Genomic DNA, 21864 nt, shown 5'->3' with positions numbered 1-21864 from the left:
ATTATATCTTTTGGGGGCCTGGGGAGGCAATGATCTTATCTTCCAAGTTGTTCCTTCTATTGCTTTCAAGATCCTTCCCCAGCTCTCGGAATAGGGGTTACAAATCACATTCCTTATCCTGCAGAATTTGGTCCTAGCTGTTGCCTTTGACTCCCTGACCTCCAGAGCCAGGATCGTATCTTACTGTCCCATCTGTGGGACTCTGCCAAAGCTGGACCTGAAGAATTGGTGTACAGGAAGAAGGGTTTTCTTTTAAGATTAAAAAAGCTACCTTTATAAACAAATAGGACTTCATCAAAATATAAGGCTTCGGCATGGCTAAAGAAAACATTAACAAAATGAAAAGGGAACCAACTGTATGGGAAAATATATTTACCAATGATATCTCAGACAAGGGTTTGATCTCAAAAATATATAAAGGGCTCACACAACTCTACACCAGGAAAACAAACAATACAATTTAAAAAACGGGCAAAAGACCTGAACAGACACTTCTCCAAGGAGGACATACAGAGGGCCCAGAGACATATAAAAAGATGCTCAGCATCACTAGCCATCAGAGAGATGCAAATTAAAACCACAATGAGATACCACTTCACACTGGTCAGAATGGCCATCATAAACAAATCAACAAACAATTAAGTGCTGGCAGGGTTGTGGAGAAAAGGGAAACCTAGTGCACTATTGGTGAGAATGCAAACTGGTGCAGCCCGTGAGGAAAACAGTATAGAATTTCCTCAGGAAACTAAAAATGGAATTGCCTTTTGACACAGCATTTTCACTGTTGGGTTTACCCTAAGAATCCTGAATCACTAATTCAAAAGAACCAATAAATCCCCATGTTCATAGCAGCACAATTTACAATAGCCAAGTGCTGGAAGCAGCCTAGGTGCCCATTGTTAAACGAGTGGATCAATACGCTATGGTACATTTACACAATGGAATACTATGCAGCAGAAAGAAAGGAGGAGCTGCTACGCTTCGCAACAACATGGATGGAACTGAAAAGTATTATGCTAAGTGAAGTAAGCCAGGTGGTGAAAGACAAATACCATATGATCTCACCTATAAATAGAACCTAATTAACAAAACAAACTGGCAAGCAAAATATAACCAGAGACATTGAAATTATAGCCAGAGACATTGGCGACAAACTGACAGTAACTAGAGAGGAGGGCAGAGGGGAATAACATGGGAAAGAAGGGAAAGGTCCATAAATGAACATGAATGAAGGACCCATGGACAGAGCCAGGGGGGTGGTACTGAGGGTGGGAGGTGGGTGTGGGCGGGGCGGGGGGGGAATGGTGGTGTGAAAATTGAGACAACTGTATTTGAACATGAATGAAAAAATTAAAAAATAAAAATAAAAAAGCTATCTCTACATATTTGATGAAAATAAGCTAGTTTGAGAGTATAAGTTGTCTACACAAGAAAGAAGGGATTATTGGTAATCAAAACAACTTTGTAAACAGAATAAAAACAACTGAACTGAATACTTTAAAAGGGTGAACTTTGTGATATGTGAATTTATCTCAATAAAGTCATTTAAAAAGCAACAAATGATGAAAAAAAGAGGGAATGACTAATAGCGCAAGGTTTCTGAAAAGTTAGGAAGTGATAATATCCAAAGAACTGGAATAACTAGCCACAGATAAGTGGAGTGAATAAGCTTTGGCTAGTGGAAAACAAAGGATTCCTGTCTGATGGCTTTTATTTTGATCTTTGAAGTAGGAGGCAAGGTCACGTGCTGAGGGCCAGGGTGGATGAAAGCAGGGCGTGGCATATAAAATAGGTTTGAAGAAGTACAGGAGCAGTTCTGACAGAGAGTAGGAAGGCATATAGGAAAGCTGGACATAGCTGATGGTCCTCTAAAGGTGAATAATAATGAGTTTATGGAGATATTAACATCCTATTTTTAATTTTCTTCATCCGTGTTTGGTTGGCTATGGGCAAAGAGAAAGTGGACAAGTGGGAATATCCAGAAAAGTATGCCTATAGCATATGCACTGTAACATCAGTTCTTATGAGTTCATTCCCCTTAGGACATATATAAACTAGTCTGGCCTCAAATGAGCCTAGTTCTCGTGATCTTTGCCCCAAACACAATACATTCTTTTGTGTTATCCTGGAAGTCTTAAACAGTTTTGCACTTCATAAATACTGTCCTCAAATAACAGTGGGCATTGAGGACCTATAATGTGCTGATACTCATAACATTTTACAACATATACTCAACACATTATCCAACATGATGCTTTACTCCCAGTACTCCGCTAAGGGACTCTAACTCAGTCCAAGCAGTTTCCTGGCCAAAACTGGTGGGCACTTGACCTATGAAGTTGTCTCATTAAAAAAGCAAACAGACAAACAAAAGCAAAAACAAAAAAACTCTGCCAAAATGGGAATAAATTGAGGCAATTAGATGCTTATTCTAGAAACTGGAATTAGAAAAGGTCAAGATAATAGAACTGGAAACTTAAATTGTAAGGCTACGCTGAAAGAACTCAAGATAGAGTAAATTACATGAAATGATAAGCCAACTGTAAGTATGCAGAAATTATGAAGAAGCAGAAATCAGGAACAAAAGCAATATATAAAATAGCAGATGAAGTCTAGTGGCAGCAGAACAAAAAATAAGTAGAATTCTGGTGAAGAAGATATGAAGAATATCTGAGTTACATGAATGACAGAGCACCACCAGAGAAGACGCACAGCGCTATCCTGGAACGATTTACAATTCAACTCCAAAGGCCTGACTATACTACACTTCCTGCTCTTGAATATTTTTGGATTTCATGTCCCTTCTTGCCTTGTATTTTAAAAATAAAAATCCATTTCTTGATATAGCTTAAGTTGAGTCTCTATTCCTCATGACAAAACAAAACAAAACAAAACACCACAAATCCAATTACAAAATATAATAACTTGGGAGAGCCAAGATGGTGGGAGTAGGTGGAAGCTACTTACCTCCTCCCAGGACGGAACTGAAGTTATAACTGAAATACAGAACAATCACACTGAAAAAAACAACTGAGACTAGCTAGAGAGAAGCCTTATAACCAAGGATTTATAGAAGCCATATTGACACCGGTAGGAATGGCAGAAATGCTAAAAGAGCTGCCCCCACTCCTACAGGAAGCGGCTGAGGTTCCAGAGGGATATCTCAGCTGTAGGGGTTCCCCCTGGGAAGTGTGGGGTCTAAATCCTAAGTTGGGCTCTCCAGCCATGAGCACCAGAGCCAGGAGGAGGTGCCCACCTAACATCTGGTCATGAAAAGCAGAGGGGCTTACTGTCTGATAGAGAGAGAAAGGAGTCTGCTAGAGACACAAGCACCTCTTAAAAGGCGAATGGATAAAATTTAGCTTGCAGCCACTCACCCTGGGCTCCGGTAGAAAGAGGCAGAGTGGACTAGAGTTGTATGAGGAAAGTCGGGTTTATGGCTCTGGGGAGAGCTGAAGGGACAGCTACCAGGATCCCTGTGCTTTCATTCTTCCATACTATACAGACACCATCCTTCTTGGGTGGAGCACTCACCTCCATATGACACCCTGGGGGAAAGCAAGAACCCCACCCTCTGGACTCCCTCTTGCCCACCCTGTGGAGCTTATGCCCAGCTGAGAAGTTGGGCAAGTCAGCTGCCTTGGCGAGAGTGTAAACGTCTGGGCAGACTCAGGGTTATCAGTGACTGAGCTTTGTGGCTTTGGCACAGGGGCCATTTACTCCACTTCCCAGTGAACCTGACTGGCGCTTTCCCACCATGGGAGATCCACTAGAACTACCCTTTAGGTTTCAAGCCACAACTCCAGACTCCAGCTTCAGCGGCCGCACCTGCTTGACTCCTAGTGGCTCCACCCTACTGCAGTAAGGGCAAAATCCGAACAGACTGAAGTGTGTGGCTCTAGAGTGGGGGACATACCCCCCACATCCCCAAAGCCTGACCAGCACCTCCCCCTCATGGAAGATCCACTAGCCCCATCCTCCCAACACCTGGCTGCCCCACCCTGGTGTGCTCTGTCTCTGCCCAGCAAAATATGGGACAGACTGAACTGTGTAGCTCTAGAATAGGGGCCATTTTTCTCTCATATGCCCAAACAAGGCAGAGCCCTTCCCTAACATGGCCAAATCTTGGTCTGTTTGGGCGTGACAAAATCTGCTGGCCTCACCATGACAATTCCCTGAGACCTGCCACAACACAAAGGTTTGTGAGCACCCAGAAGATGGCAGCTAGACTTGATGTACCTGGGGACATTTGCTGAGTTGAGTGGCCTCAGACCCAGTACTGGCACAAAGTTTGAACCTGTATCAATATGGTAAACATAATTTGCCCCTACCTGGTGACTCACTGTGAACCTATCTCATGCAGCTTGAGTACATCCAGAAGTTCTTTTATGCCTGAGGCTAACAGACAACTAGCAGGAAGCTGGTGTGCAGAGGTAGGCGAAAGAGGATCTCAGGTGCCTTTGAACTTTTGCTGACCTATCCTTGGGCCCAGTGGTAGTGAAAGCTGGCCTTGGGGTGCAGTTTGGTCCTTCCTGTGCATACGTACACCAGCAGAGGCAGCTACAAAAGGTGGATTCCTTTGTAGTCCCAAATAGGTTGCCGAGGGCCAGTCACAGGCAGCATCTGGTATTGGTCTGTACCCGAGTTCCTCCAAAGAGGCTCAGAACCAACACACCCAGTGGCCAGCTTCAGACAACACCATAGCAGGACCTAATAAGCTTCACCAGCAGCATATCTAAAGGGAAATCTCGGCTGGCACCAAACTCAGCTGAGGTGAATTCCAATTCATGTGGTTAGCACCCACACGGCAGCTCACACACTGTGGATGGGGCTGAGCCTCACAGTAAGCCAGCCTGAGGATGAATTCCATGCATGAACAGGCCAACAGAAATCACTCAGTTACAACAGGAGGATGCACATAACCCAGAGGACATTCCTGGAGCACCCAGCTTAGGTGATCAAGGATACTGCACCACTGGATCCTACAGAGCACCTACTATAGTTGGCCACACTATCAAGACAGAGAATCACAGCAGCTCTACCTAATACATAGAAACAAAAAACAGAGAAGCAGCCAAAATGGGGAGACAAAGAAAGAGGCCCCAGATGAAATAACAGGAGAAATCTCCAGAAAAAGAGCTAAATGAAATGGAGGCAAATAATTTGTAAGACATACAGTTCAAAGTAATGGTTTGGGACTTCCGGTAAAGATGGTGACATAGGTAAATACAGTTCAACTCCTTGCACAACCACATCTGCATTACAACTAAATTACAGAACAACCATCACTCAGAACTGGCAGAAATAGAGTTGAATGGAAGCCTCACAAATACTGAATTAAAGAAACCATATCCATCCAGACTGGTAGGAGGGGTGGACATGCAGAATGAGCTTGTCCCACCTCTACACGTAGTAGATAAAAACTTGGGAGGGATATCTCAGGAGTGAGGAACACCAGCCCCACTATAGGCCTCCCAGCCCAGGGTTCCAGTTCCAGGAAGATAAGCTCCCATAACTTCTGGCTGCATAGCCAGTGAGGAATGACTTTCAGAAGAATTTCTGAAGAAGAATTTCCTCCAGAAGAATTTCTGGAGTCCCAAACAGTTCCTCTTAAAGAACCCACACATAAACTGACTCAGACTCACTCCCTCTGAGCTCCAGCACAGAGGTAGCATCCTGAAAGGCACCAGTGCCATACATGGAGGAAATGAAGTATCTCATATTAAAGAAAGAGCTAGGGAACAGCTTTTCTCCTAGACAGAAAGGTGGGCTGAGGCCAGCCATTGTCCCTTTTATGAACCTTTGCCCACAGAGCCACAGACACGGCAGGTGGGTGCCATATCTGAGACCCCATCCACCTGGCTAATACTGTTTGCCCTGCCCTGGAGATCCCCTGTGACTCCATCCCACCCAAGATGTTAACAGAGACTTTTACATATGAACAGCTGGCCTTGGATCACGCTTCACAACTCCCTTTTAGTATTTAGTATTTAGTATTTAATATTGCTCAAGCAATACTATGGTTTGCTTGATAGTACCTCTTGTGGAGTGGCCCCAGGCCTGGTACTAGCAGCAGCCAGCCCAGATTCACAATTTGGTTTTGCCTGGGAATCTCCAAGCCCAGCACAAGTAGCAACCGTCTTATTACTTTATAGACCAGGCAGGGTGACACCAGGAAAACACAGGTGGGGACTTACACTGGCTTGCACCATCAGGGAAATTGCAGAGCCTGCTCTTCCAAGTGGACAGCTACAGACTATACCAGAGCACTACCACCTTGCCCCCCCACAGCTGATCCTCCATGGAAGGTGGAGGTTGGTGGTCAGTGTCTCAGCCAGTCCTTGCAGTTGACCGGCCTGGGTAAATCCCTCCCACTCACTTGCCAACAGCAATTAAGGCTCAACTACAAGAGGAGGGTGAACTCAGCATACAAAGGGTATACCTGTGCCATTGGACCCTACAGGACATCTACTATATTAGGCCATGCTACCAAAACAGGAGTCATAGCAGCTCTACCTAATAGAAACAAACACAGGAAGGCCACAGGCAGGCTGCTAAAATGAGGAGACAAAGAAACATTGCCCAAATGAAAGAACAGATCAGAACTCCAGAAAAAGAACTAAACAAGATGGAGATACAGCAATCAATTGGATGCAGTGTTCAAAACACTGATTATAAGGATGCTCAAGGAACTTAATAAGGACCTCAACAGCATAAAACAGATCCAGCCAGAAACAAAGAATTCACTAACTGAAATAGAGAACAATTACAGGAAAACAACAGTAGAGTGGATGAAGCTGAAAATCAAACCAATGATTTGGAACAGAAGGAAACAAAAAACAATGAATCAGAACAACAAGAAGAGAAAAGAATAAAAAAAAAAGGATAGTATAAGTAGCTTCTGGGACAACTTCAAGTGTTCAAACATTCACATATAGGAATGCCAGAGGAGAAGAGAAATAGCAAGAAGTTGGAAATCTATTTGAAATATGAGTGAAAGAAAACTTCCCTAATTTGGTGAAGGAAATAGAAATGCAATTTCAGGAAGCTCAGAGTCCCAAAAAGATGGATGCCAACAGACCCACTCCAAGACACATGATAATTAGAATGCCAAAAGTTAAAAATAAAGAGAGACTCTTAAAAGCATCAAGAGAAAGCACCTAGTTACCTACAAGGGAGAACCCGTAAAATTGTCAGCTGATTTCTCAAAAGAAACTTCGCAGGCCTAGAAGGGATTGGCCAGAAATATTCAAAGCCATAAAAAGTAGGGACCTACTGCCAAGACTGCTCTACCCAGCAAAGCAATCATTTAGAATCACTGGCAAAAAAATGTGTTTCAGAAAAGAAAAAACTAAAGGAGTTCATCATTACCAAACCATTATTCTATGAAATGCTAAAGGGACTTATTTAAGAAAAAAAAGATGAGGCTCTCTGCTCCTCCTGTTTGTGTCTTCCTGCACAATGCCAGTTTCAACCCTGAGACATGATAGTGAAGATCGGAGTGCACGAATTTGGCCATATTGAGTGCCTGGTCACCAGGGCTGCCTTTTACTCTAGCAAAGTGGATGTTGTCACCATCAATGACCCTTTCATTGACCTCAACTACATGGTCTACATGTTCCAGTATGATTCTACTCATGGCAAGTTCAAAGGCACAGTCAAGGCTGAGAACGGGAAGCTTGTCATCAATGGAAAGTCCATCTCCATCTTCCAGGAGTAAGATCCCACCAACATCAAATAGGGTGATGGTGGAGCTGAATATGTTGGGGAGTCCACTCGTGTCTTCACCACCATGGAGAAGGCTGGGGTTCACTTGAAGGGTGGAGCCAAGGGGGTCACCATCTCTGCCTCTTTTGCAGATGCTCCCATGTTTGTGATGGGTGTGAACTATGACAAGTATGACAATTCCATGAAGATTGTCAGCAATGCCTCCTGTACTACCAACTGCTTGGCCCCCTGGCCAAGGTCATCCATGACAACTTTGGCATTGTGGAGGGACTCGTGACCACAGTCCACGCCATCACTGCCACCCAGAAGACCGTGGGTGGGCCCTCTGGCAAGCTGTGGTGTGATGGCCGAGGGGCTGCCCAGAACATCATCCCTGCTTCCACTGGCACTGCCAAGGCTGTGGGCAAGGTCATCCCTGAGGTAAACGGGAAGGTCACTGGCATGGCCTTCCGTGTCCCTACCCCCAATGTGTCGGATGTGGATCTGACCTGCCACTTGGAGAAAGCTGCCAAATATGATGATATCAAGAAGGTAGTGAAGCATGCATCAGAGGGCGCCCTCAAGGGCATCCTGGGCTATACCAAGGACCAGGTTGTCTCCTCTCAACTTTAACAGTGACACCCATTCCTCCACCTTTGATGCCGGGACTGGCGCTGCCCTCAATGACCACTTTGTCATGCTCATTTCCTGGTATGACAATGACTTGGCTACAGCAACAGGGTAGTGGACCTTGTGGTTCACATGGCCTCTAAGGAGTAAGAGGCCCCTGGACCACCACCCCCAGTGACAGGAAGAGAGACCCTCAGCTGCTGGGGAGTCCTTGCCCTGAATTGATCCCTTAACACACCGAGAATCTCCTGACCTCCAGTTTCTATCCTAGACCCCCCCCCAAAGAGGGGAGGGGTTTATGGAGCCCTGCCTTGTCATGCACTATCAATAAAGTTCACTGCACTAGTCAAAAAAAAAAAAAAGATAAAAACTATGAACAATAAAACGGCAATGAATACATATCTATCAACAATTGGTATTGATGGTTGTCAGATAGGAGGAGCATTTGGGGTAATGGGTGAAGAGGTGTGGCAATTAAGAAGTATAAATGGGTAGGTACAGAATAGCCATGGGGATACAAATACAATGTATAGTACAGGAAATGGAAGAGCCAAAGAACTTATTTGTATGACCCATTGACATGAACAGTCGTTTAGGGATTGCCTGAGAAAGTAGGAGGTGCTGGGTAGAAGGGGGCTAAGAGGAAAAATTGGGATAACTGTAATAGCATAATGAATAAAATATAATTTTAAAAAAGCAGTGGTTATAAAAATGCTCAACAGAATAAAAAGACATAGAAATCATAAAAAAAGACATAGAAATAAAAAAAAAGTTAGAAATGAAGAACACTTGCCCTGGCTATTGTGGCTCAGTGGATTGAGAACCGGCTTATGAACCAAAGGGCTGTCAGTTCGATTCCCAGTCAGGGCACATGCCTGGGTTGAGGGCCAGGTCCCCAGGAAGTGCACATAAGAGGCAATCCCTCTGATGTGTGTGTGTCTCTCTTTCTCCCTCCCTTTCCTTCCGTCTAAAAATAAATAAATAAAGTCTTTAAAAGAAAGGAAGAAGGGAGGAAAGGAGGAAAGGAGGAAAGGAAGAAAGGAAGAAAGGAAGAAAGGAAGAAAGAAAGAAAGAAAGAAAGACTATAATGTCTGAAATGAAGACTAACCTGGAAGGAATAAACAATAGATTGGATGAAGCAGAAGAGAGAATCAGTGATTTGGAAAACAATGTAAAAGAAACACCCAATCAGAGGAACAAAAAGAAAAAAGAATTTAAAAAACCAAGATAATTTAAAGAACCTTTGGGACACCATAAAGCATAACAACATCTACATCACAGGGATACCAGAAAGAGAAAAGAGAGAGGAAGAGACCAAGAACCTATTTAAAGAAACAATGGACAAAAATTCCCTAACCTGGGAAGGAAAAAGACACCTAAGTCCAGGAAACAGAGTTCCAAACAAGATGAGCCCAAGAGGCCCACACAAAGACATGTCATGATTAAAACAGCAAAGGTTAAAGACAAAGAGAGAATCTTCAAAGCTGCAAGTGACAGTTAGCTACAAGGTAGTTTCCATAAGGCTGATATCTCAATAGAAATAGTTCAGACCAGAAGGGATTGGCATGAAATATTCAAAGTGAGGGAAAGCAAGGGCCTACAACCAAAACTACTTGGTTGTAGTCTTGGTTGTAGTCAAACTACTTTACACAGCAAGGTTATCATTTAAAATTGAAGGAGAGATAAAAAGCTTCCCAGACAAGAAAACACTAAAGGAGTTTGTTACTACTAAACCAGTCTTACAGGAAATGTTAAAGGGCTTTCTAGAAGGAGGAGGAGGAGAAGGGGTAGGAGAAAAACAGAGAAACATAGGTAAAAGAATAAAATGACAAATAAGTATCTATCAATAATCACTTTAAATATAATTGGCTTAAATGATCAATCAAAAGACATAGGGTAGTTGAATGGATAAGAAACCAAGACCCATATATATGCTGTCTAGAAAAGACCCACCTCAAAATGAAAAATACACACAGACTAAAAGGGATAGAAAATTTTTTTAAAAGCTGGGGTAGTAATACTTACACCTCATAAAATAGACCTAAAAAAGGGCTATAGTAAAAGACAAAGAAGGACACTACATAATGATAAATGGAACAATACAACAAGAGGGATATAACCCTTTTAAACATTTATGCACCCAACATAAGAGCACCTAAATATGTAAAGCAAATCCTGATGGACATCAAGGGAGAGATTCACAGTAATACATTCAGAGTAGGGATTTTTTAACACCCTATTGACATTAATGGATAGATCTTCCAGACAGAAAGTCAACAAGGAAACAGTGGCCTTAAATGGCACACTAGATCAGATGGATTTAATTGATATCTTCAGAGAATTTCACCCCAAAGCAGCAGAATATACATTCTTTTCAAGTGCACATGGAACATTTCCTACAATAGATCATATGTCTCAATAAATTTAAGAAGATTGAAATCATATCAAGCATCTTCTTTGACCATAATGGTATAAAACTAGATATCAGCCCTGGCTGGTGTGGCTCGGTGGATTGAGTGCTGGCCTGAGAACCAAAAGGTCGCCTGTTCAATTTCCAGTCAGGGTACATGCCTGGGTTGTGGGCCAGGTCCCCAACTGATGGCATGCGAGAGGCAACCATGGGATGTATCTCTCACACATCAATGTTTCCCTCCCTCTGTTTCTCCCTCCCTTTGCCTCTCACTAAGAATAAATAAATAAAGTCTTAAAAAAATAATAACTAGATATCAAGCACAAGAAAAAGAACTGAAAAACACACAAAGACATGGAAACTAAATAACATGTTACTAAACAGTTATTGGGTTAATAATGAGATCAAGGAAGAAATCAAAAGATAGCTCGAAACAAATAAAAATGAGAACACAACAACCCAAAAACTATGGAACACAGAGAAAGTAGTCTTAAGAGAGAAATTCATAGCATAAACAAACAAAACCTCAAATAACCAATCTAACTTTACACATAAAGGAACTTGAAACAAACAAACAAAGCCCAAAGTGAATAGAAGGAGGGAAATAATAAAGATCAGAACAGAAATAGAGTCTTAAAATTTACAAAAGATCAATGAATCCAAGAGCTGGTTTTTTGAAAAGATAAACAAGATGGACAAATCTGTAACCAGATTCATCTAGAAAAATAGAGGACCCAAATAAATAAAATCAGAAATGAAAGAGAAGTAACAAATGATATCAAGGCATTTTAAGGAAATATTATGAACAAGTAAGTACCAACAAATTGAACAATCTGGAAGAAATGGATAAATTTCTAGAAGCATACAGTCTTCAAAAACTGAATCTCAAAGAATCAGAGAAACTGAATAGACATATTAAAACTACTGAAACTGAAGCAGTAATCAAAATACTCCCACCAAATAAGAGTATTAGACAGGCTGACTTCACAGGTGAATTTTACCAAACATTCAAAGAACTAAGACCTCTCCTTCTCAAACTCTTTCAAAAAATGCAAGAGTAGGGAAGACTCCCAAGCTCATTTTATGAGGCTAGCATTATCTTAATTCCAGACCAGATAAAGACTCTGCAAAGAAAGAAAATTATAGGCCAATATCCCTCATGAACACAGATGCTAAAATCCTCAACAAAACAGTATGAGCAAACTGGATCCAGCAATATATATGTGGAATCTAACGAACAAAATTAGCTCACAGGCAAAACAAAGACAGGCCCAGAGACAGAAAGCAGGTTGACAGCTGTCAGAGGTAGGGGGTTAGGGGACAGGGTGAGGGTAGTAGTGGAGGGATTGAGCAAGAAAGGAAAAAAGAGAAAAATCTCATTGACACAGATAACAGTGTATTGATATGGGGGTAGGGAGGTGTGGGGGAAGTGGACGAGGGTATGGGGGGATAAATGATGGTGAAAGGAGACTTGACTTGGGGTGGTGAACACAAAGTACAATGTATAAATGATGTGTTATGGAATTGTACACCTGAAAATTGTATGATTTTGTTAATCAGCGTTACCCAATAAATTCAATAAAAAGGAAAAAAATAACAACTCTCGGAGATTCAATGACTCATTATTTACCTTTAGTAGATCACACCTATTTGTTCACACAATGTATTATCAAGTAAGAAATGAAATGTTTCCCCTAACACCTTAAAGAATATGATGATTTGCTTAAAGTAATCATTATCAACTGGAAAGTAAAATATCTTATGCAGTGTTATGATGACCATCAGATTAATCCTGGTTACAATCTCATGCTTACACTCTCATGCTTCTCATTCCTGTTCAAGAAAAAGGATACACTCCTTCTATCCTTTCAAGTGGCCTAAGAACATTATTGCCAAAATTTCCTCATTAATGCTGAGAATAATTACTATGATAACCAGTTCTCCAGGACTTATGAAGTAATCCCACCTTTAACAGTTTGACTCCCACCGTGGTATTACTGCATCAAATTAAGCAACTTGTCATTTTTATTTTGAAAATTTTATAACCCATTCCTAGTTTGGGGTACTGTGTATTAAGTAGACTCAAATAATGAACTACAATAAATTTTAATCACATTCCTGGTGCATGCATTTTTAAATGGTCTGCTACATTTAATAGTTTTAACTTTGGGGTTCATTTCCCTTAGTTTATTTTTATAAAAGAATAAAATCAAAGTAGAAAAAACACTTAAGGGGAAAGCATTCATAACTCTACCCCCCCAAGTCACTATTATTGCTTAATATTTCCTCTAGATTATTTTCAATAGATTTCTTCAAAAGTGCTGAAACCACGATGTACATGTGGTTATACACAATATACAACAATGTTCATAACTGTACTATTCACAATAGCCAAAGTGTAGAAATAACCCAAATGTCCACAAAATGTGGTATGTACATATATCATTCAGCCTTAAAAAAGAATGAAATACTGATACATGCTATAACATGGACAAACCTTGAAAACATTATGCTAAGTGAAATAAGCCAGATATAACAAAAGACAAAAATTGTGTGATTCCACTTATATGAGGTTCCTAGAACAGGCAAATTCATAGGCAAAAATAAGTAGAAATAGGGATTACCAGGACTGGGAGGAGGAGAAAATGGAGAGGTGTTCTTTAAAGGATACAAAGTTTCAGTTTGGAAATGAATAGTGGTGATGGTTATAAAACACTATGAATGTACTTAATGCCACTAAATTGTATACTTGAAAAGATTACCAGTTCAATTCCCAGTCAGGGCACATGCCTGGGTTGCCAGCCAGATCCCCAGTAGGGGGTGCATGAGAGGCAACCACACACTGATGTTTCTCTCCTTCTCTCCCTTCCTTCCCCTCTCTCTAAAAATAAATAAATAAAACCTTTAAAAAAAGGTTAAAGTGATAAATTTTATATTACATATAGTCTGCCCAATACAAAGTTTTTTTAAAGAGGAAATTTCTGCTTTAGGCTATGTCTTAAATGATGACTTAAACAGGGATGAAGGAGCAACAAAAGGGTAGAGTTCAAGTAAATGAACTCATGTGAAACACAAAAGTTTAGCTCACTGCCAGGGGAGTTGAGAAAATGTAAGTCAGGGAAGGCCAAATTAGAAATTTGTGAGCCATGGACTCTGTGTTGGCAGTATCTTATAGAAAGATGGTGAGTGTTTTAATAAAGGGAATAACATAATTAGGTCTGCATTTTATATTTGTGGAAAACGAGCAATAATGGAGGCAAAGAAATAAGTTAAACTTTAAAAATAACTTAAGCATAAATGAGGCCCAAACTAAAGAATTTATGAAAATGAGGAAGGAAGAGATACAGGGAATATTTGTGAGATAAAATCAATAGGGTAGGGTGTAGGTGGTCAAGTACAGAGAGGAGTCAAAGATACTGGTTTTCAGTTCAGGTAATTTGGCCCCATTAACTAAGTTAGAGACTATGAGGACAGAGAGAATATGCGGGGGGTGGTGTGCGGGAAGATGAATAACTGCAGTTCATTCTCAGCAAGTACTTTTTAGTATCTTGTTCTTTTAGACATGATCTTTTTAAGTCATGTAAAAATAGTTACGGAAGAATACGTAAGAATTTAAAGAGCAGATATGGGGAAATAGGGAGACAAAGTGAAGAGAATTATGTTTTTATAGTATACTCTTTTGAACCTTTTGGTTTTTATTGAAAAATATATCATTACATATTCAAATATTTTAATGATTTTTTAAAATTATGTAAAAATCAACTTTAAAGGCTGTCCTAAAAGAATGAGAAGAAATCTGCTAATAGCTCTATGTTTTGGGAGACCCTAATTATTAACTTACAAATATTGAAAAAAAAGACTCATTAATTACAATTTCTGGTTGCTTTCTTAAGTTTTTTCATTAAATAACTTAATTCTATGAATAATTTTTAAGTATGATGATTTCCAAATAATTAAGCAATACAAAATAAATTGTTCTTTAAAGAGTTCTACGTTCATTTTCCAAATTTTGTCTTTGCACATGAAATGTTTACAGTTACATAGATTTAAAAACAAACTTGATCTTAAGCTTTGGTGTTATTGTTATGGTTTGAACTGTGTCCTCCAAAAAGACACAGTAAAGCCCTAACCCCAGTACTCAGAGTATGACCTTGTTTGGGAAAAGGTTAAGATGAGGCTATATTGCAGTAGGAAAGATCTTAGTCCAATTACGACTGGTGTCCTTAGAACAGGAAGATGTGGACAGAGATACAGAGGGAAGATGGGTATGTAAAGATGGAGGCAGAGACTGGAGTTATACTGCCAGAGACCAACAAACACCTGTATTACCAGAAGCTTAAGAGTCGAGAAAAGAGTCTCTCCAAGAGGCTCCAGAGAGAATATGTCCCTGCCAACACATTGATGTCAGACTTCTAGCCTTTGGAACAGTGAAAGAATACACTTCTATTGTTCTAAGCCATCCAGTTTGTGGTACTTGTTATGACAGTCCTAGGTAACTAATACACTTGGCTAATTAATACCAATAGGAAATGTTTACTCCCCTCTTGCCTTCTTTAGTGTTTCAGTTTTATCACAGACTGCAAGACCCACTATAAAAGGTCTTTATGTCTGAATTTATCAAACTTACTGTTAAGAAAGATTCTGATTTAGCATTAAGAAGTTGGTTCATGCCCTGGTCAGGTGGCTCAGTTAGTTGGAACATCATCCTATGCACCAAAAGGTTGCGGTTTGATCCCTGGTCAGGGCACATACCTAGGTTGCAGGTTCAATCCCCAGTCAGGGAATGTATGGGAGGCAACTGATCTATGTTTCTCTCTTACATCATTGTTTCTCTCTCTCTTTCACTCTTTCCTTTCCTTTCTCTTTGAAATCAATGAACATATCCTCAGGTGAGAATTTAAAAATGAAAAACACAAAAACTTAAAACTAAAAAAAAAAAGAAAAGTTAGTTCATGTTTTATGCTAGACCATATCTAATCCAAGTTTTTCTAGCTTATTCACATTAAATTACAATGACACCCAAATAGGAAAAATGAAAACTTCATGGAAAGAGAGCCTTGACTTCTGAATTTCTAAGATTATACAGAAAAACACATTTGAATGAGTATTAATGAAGAATCAAGTAAATACCTAGTGAACAAAATGATCTACATATTTTAAAATAACTTTCAGGGAGCTATTTCTTTCATAGCCCAGGATCTATGTTCACTTAAAGTCCTGATTCTGTTAGCCAAGATTACAAACATAAATTAAAGAAAAGAAGCCAATCACATTTTAAATCTTTAGAGCAATTGTTAGAAACTATAAGGAAACTTAAAAAAAAATCTCCCCTATAAGAACTAGCTGATATCATAGTTGCAGAGGATTCCTCTTCGTATTAGGAAAACTAAAGACAAATCAGAAGCAAGGAAAAATATAAAACACCACCAAATTAAATTGGGATCCTAAAGAACAACCAAAAATATACAGAATGATTATGACAAAAAAAATTTAAATTCACAGTGGGTAAACACACATGTAGCAGAGCCTGCCAATATCCCCCTTTGTCCTCACAGGCCCAATAGATGCTGAACGCTTCTTACTGTAAAAGCATCTGCAACTCTTCTTAAGCGCTGTGCTCAGACCAGAGACATCAAGTGCCAGAGAGTTATTCACACTCCTAAAAGTAGCCCCTAAGCAATGATTGATAACAATTTTAATGGATAATTACTTTGGCTTCCTCACCCTTCCTGGTAGAAAAACTACAATACACTTTCTACATGGTTTTTGCAGAGGTCCCTAGCAGGACTAAGCCCCAGATGCTCAGGGTTTCCACCCACTAATTTACATGCTTTGTATGAGTTTTCTTCCTGGTCTTGATTCTCCACCCCCTGACTGTGCTCCCTGAGATAGCTCCCAAGGGAACAACCTGCACTCCAATTCTTGCTTCTGAGGAAACCCAACCTAGAACCTAAACCTAAGCTTAGATTAAAAGGCAATGAATCTCAAATATGATTCAAAATGGCACAGTCTTCAGAAAACTCATAAGGAGTTTCTTAATTTTTATTTATAAATTACATTGCCTTGACAATTTTTCAGGTTAGTGATGACAGGATGGATCCTAAAGCCTGTAACTTCTCATGTATGCATCTCTCCCAGCTTCACATCTCCTACTGTACTCCTCATTTGCTTCAGACTATCAAGAAAATCAGTAGCACAATACAGGTCTCTGGGTTCCAAGACCAGGCACCTTTGACCATAATTATTAATAATGTGCTTAAGTTTAAACATTAATTCTATAGTTGATTTCTTCCTTCACAGTGTACAGCTCCCAAATCAACTTTGAGTTTTCCAAAATTATTTAAATAAATAAGGGCCCTGGATGGTGTGGTTCAGTTGGTTGAGCATTCTCCCACAAAGTGAAAGGTTGCTGGTTCGATTCCCAGTCAGGGTACATGACTAGGTTGTGGGTTTGGACTCCGATTGGGGTGCAGCATATGAGGCAAGCAATCGATGTTTCTCTCCCTTTCTTTGTCCCTCCCTTCCTCTGCCACTAAAAATAAATAAATAATACCTTTTCAAAATAAATAAGAAAGAAAGGGAGCGGGGAGAGGGAGAGAGAGGGGCAGGGAAGATGGGGAGGCAAGGAGGAATGGAAAAGATAATCAGTTTCCAAAAATGAGAAAATGAAAAGTTAAAAAGAAAGAAAATCCTTCCTAAGACAAAGAAGCATAAAAGCAAGGGCATGTTTATGAAAGATGTTAATAAATAAGAAAATATGTAATTAAGGCACTACTATTATATATTTTTAAAGATTTTATTTATTAATTTTTTTAGAGAGGGGAAGGGAGGAAGAGAGAACCACACATCAATGTGTGGTTGCCTTTCAGGTGTCCCCTACCGGGGACCTGGCCTGCAACCCAGGCATGTGCCCTAGACTGAGAATTGAACCAGCAACTCTTTGATTCGCAGGCCAGCACTCAGCCACTGAGTCACACCAGCCAGGACAAGTCACTGCTTTTTTAATGTAAAAGACAATTTGATCATATTTAAACTAAAGTCTTCAAAACTGATTTTGAAACATTTGTTACAATATAACTAATAACTATTCATTACAACATGATAGAAAACATCTGAATATTAAAGACAATCACATAAATTTACTCCATAAAAGACTAAAATTATCTGTCTACTTTAATAGTATATTCCCTATGGAAGACAATTCCTTGTATAAATCCACGAAGCTCATATATTCAATAATTTTTCTAAATCTAGTAAGCTTTTCACCACAAAACCACAATTCTCTAACACCAAAACTTGAAGCTATACACAGTAACCATTATAAACAATCAATATTATAGCTAAATATTGCTTTTTAAGAACACAAAAAACGTATCACCATGATACTTTGTTGCCAAAAGAAAATAAAATTTCTCAACAATTTTTAACAACAACAACAAAAAATCCTTGGTCTAAAATTCTGTAACAATATTAGATATTTTATGTGGTTTATTTTAAAATTTTAATCAAGAAAAATGAACTTATGTATCTAAAGAAGCTGTAAATTTTTACTTACATATTCAGGTTTTAGTTTTTTATCTCCTCCTCTCACAGCCACTTTTTCTAGTTTATCTATAATGGGCCCAATCATTTCCTCATCTTTAAGCTGAAGCTCTTCATGTATTATTTCTATATCTCGAATAGGATCTACACTTCCTTCAACATGAGTGATATCATCATCTTCAAAAGCACCTAAAATGAATTAAAAGGAAGCAATTCAATAAAAAAAAGTAATCCAGAAGGTCATTATTAAAGATCCCAATAAGGTGAACAGTTATATAAATTATTATGAATTCTTGCAAGTAGGACCAAGCATTTTTTTCCTCTTTAGTAGTATTTAGGGCACTAGCAACAAAACAGTAATTCAAGAGGCCTCAACATTTCAAAAACAGATTGAAATAAATAAAATTATGATCTTTACAGAAAGAAAATTATGCTCCAGAACTACTGGTATTTTCAGGTTTGGTACATTAAGATACTGAATTCCAGGCATGAGAGCCTGAAGTTCTAAACACTATTAAGGTTTCCAAGGGAAACCGGATTTGGAGGAGGGGGGTGAAATCATCTGGCAGACCTCTTCCTTGCTTCAATCTACTTTATCACTGTGTTTCTGACGGTGATTAGATAATGAACCACTCAGACACACAATTTACACAGCAGCTAATTTCATCGGCCTGATTTGAGGGTATGGTTTTTAGGGGGCTATCAAAGAAGCAGACGAAGGTGCATTTGTCATATATGAGTGACAACCATTCACACTATCTGAACAAAATGGTGCTGGCCCTTATTAGAAACACATGCTATTATCACATATTTAAAGTGCAGTTGAAGCCATAATTTCAAATTGCCAACTGGAAACATAAGGGTAAAACAACCAGATATTACTGAAGCATGTGTACTGACTTTATGCCCTTTTGAAGACATAATGTGGCAACATAATTCAACTGGGATTTACCCAAATTACCAGATAAAGAACAGTATCACAAAAATAAACAAATTCTAAGAAGTATTATAAATAGAAAGCAATGATATACCTACAAACAATAAACACATTTATAAACAAATTGTTAATTAATTTAATTAAAATCACCAATTAGATTATGCTCCCAAAATGAGATGTTTTCAAACATAATGTATCAATTACTTTAGGTACTATAAGAATCATGAGATAGTTTGCATTTGATGGGAGAAAACAGTGACTATTGCTCCTTCTTACATACCAAAAACCAAGATATTTTCATTACAGACTATAAAAAGTTTTTAAATATAATTTCCCAAAATTAAAAGTAATTAAGCTGTTTGTATCTTAATGTGGAATTATTCAGTAATAACAACAATAAAGCATAAGTATATTACTGTAATTAAAGCATAAGTATTTAAAATAACACTAAAGAGTATTCTTGGCATACAACTGATATTTTATTATATAGTGCCAAATTCCTATAACAAAATTAGCAAGAAATGAGGAAGTACATTAGAGCTCACTAATAAACACATAAGATAAACTGATTTAGGTAAATTGTTTTATTATTTTAAAAGTATGGACGAAGTCTCCCTAGAAGGACAACACTACATATTTCTTGTCATGATCTGGACTTGAGGTGTCTTACAAAAATGACACAATAAAATAGGAAAATAAAAATAAAAGTTAGCTTCCTGGCAGTCTGAGCAACAAAGGAAACATGGTCAGTGCAATTACAGAAATAACTAAACTTTTTCTGACACTCAGAATGAAAAATATCCTATGTAGTTGTCTTTATGTAGTAACTACTACAGTGTCCTCAACAACATCCCTATGTCAATGCATTAGCAGGTTTTAAATGGCAATTTCTTGATGACAACCTTCAATTTTAACCAAGTGGGTAACAGAAACAATAATTGCAATTCCTCTGGAAGCAAAGAAAATAAAGCTCTCTGATAATCTGAACTAATCTAAATAGAAAATCTAAAATAAAAGGGGATGAAGGGAATCACTTGTCTATCTTACAACCTTCAAATTATTCCCTAGATTGCACCTTGCCTGGAGTCTGCCAAGGAGTAAGCTAGGAAAGAAGTTATGACTGGGTCATCACTAATCCATTGTCCCTACTATAAGAATAAAAACCCAAACCACACACCCTATACTCTAGATTACATATCTGTTCCTATGCCTGGAAATTTAGTAGTATTATTATATTCATTTGTGTGTGAGGTGCTAACATACTATAAGAACTTCAATTCATCTTTGATAATAAATATTACCAAAAATTGAGATTAAAAATGAAAGGAAGAGTAAAGTTATCCTTTAAAAGTGAATAGCTTTCTTGTGAAATGAAGTATAAATAGTATAAAACTAAACTTAGAAAATGTGATGATCATTTGGGCAACTTCTCATTTCTCAGGACTAAAAAATTAGAGATTACTTTCCAAAGACACGTTCCTGGGTCATTAACAGACTTTACCATATACTTACATCACAGTATTCCTTCACATCTCAGCTTTTATAGTATAAGATTTAGTGATTAAGGAAAAGGCTTTAAAGTCTTACAGGCTTACTGGTCATAAAATCTTAGCCAAATCACTGATCCTCTAAGGATGTAATTTTTCATAATTTTAAAATGAAAATGTTTTTGCCTCTCAGAGAATAGATATGATTAAATCAGATAATATATGTAAAGTGCTAAGCAGAGAGCCCAACACATAGAATTCTTTCAAATAACTCGGCCATATACTAATTTTTTAAAGAGGTAGGAATTAATAATTTAGAAGAGAAGTTCCATAGTAATGCACTCAAACACTATCATTTCATGTTACCCAATTCTTTAGAACAGGTTAAAATAAACTTTGTCAGTTTATAGTGCCCCCCCATGGCTATTATTACTAATTTAATAGAACATTTTTACCCTAGGCCATGGCCAAAATTATTTATTTCAATTTCCCATTAACTAAAACAATAATCATTTTTGTGATTAATACATATTTGTGATTATTATCACAATTCTTTGGGGAAAACACTACACTGGTAAAGATGACTTTAGTCATCTTAATGATTTCACTATATCATACTGAATTGCTTAGTGAGAAAGTTATTTCCATATTAATTCTCTGCCAGCCTTTGTATGTTAAAGAAAATCTCAGTTTGATGCTGTTGGTCTTTAATGGTTAACATATATAAATTTGTCTTTTTAACAGCAGAGCAGGCTTTAGCCTCTGTGCTTCTAAAGACTAAAACCTTTAATAAATATGTAGTTTTCATTGAATTTACTACTGTTATCTTCAATTCTGACAAGTGATACTAATTTTCCACTTATATTAGAGGCAAAGTTTCCTTGTTTAAATAAATTTAGTCCAAAAGTAAGAGTATATTTTTTAGTAAAATCAAAAAATGCTGAAAATATTAACTAAATATTAAATATGGACTATGTCCATCTGGATGGTGGGCATGTTACTGATTTTTTAAAACTTTTTGGTATTATTCTATATAAAATTGGGTAATGTGATAGAGCTTGTGTGGGGGTGCAGCTGGGGAAGAGGGCACAATGATGTGTAATACTTCATTCATTTAGCTAACACAGGGAGGCTTCTCTGAGGAGATGACA

General features: G+C 38.5%; 1 protein-coding gene and 1 pseudogene across 1 annotated transcript in view; one reads left to right on the top strand and one right to left on the bottom strand.

Annotated features, from left to right (window-relative positions):
* Nucleotides 1-21864, bottom strand: part of OLA1 (Obg like ATPase 1) — a 156737-nt gene that overhangs the window by 57634 nt on the left and 77239 nt on the right. The window contains exon 5 of the mRNA XM_045828950.1: nt 18303-18478. Coding sequence (XP_045684906.1) covers nt 18303-18478 — 176 coding nt within the window. The remainder of the gene's footprint in view (nt 1-18302; nt 18479-21864) is intronic.
* Nucleotides 1946-8487, top strand: LOC123812384 (annotated as a pseudogene).

The sequence above is a fragment of the Phyllostomus hastatus genome, unplaced genomic scaffold (genome assembly GCF_019186645.2).
Source record: "Phyllostomus hastatus isolate PE091 unplaced genomic scaffold, TTU_PhHast_1.1 phas_contig_1, whole genome shotgun sequence".
Lineage (NCBI taxonomy): Eukaryota > Metazoa > Chordata > Mammalia > Chiroptera > Phyllostomidae > Phyllostomus > Phyllostomus hastatus.
The sequence above is the reverse complement of the archived record's forward strand: the minus strand, read 5'-3'. Positions and strand labels throughout refer to the sequence as shown.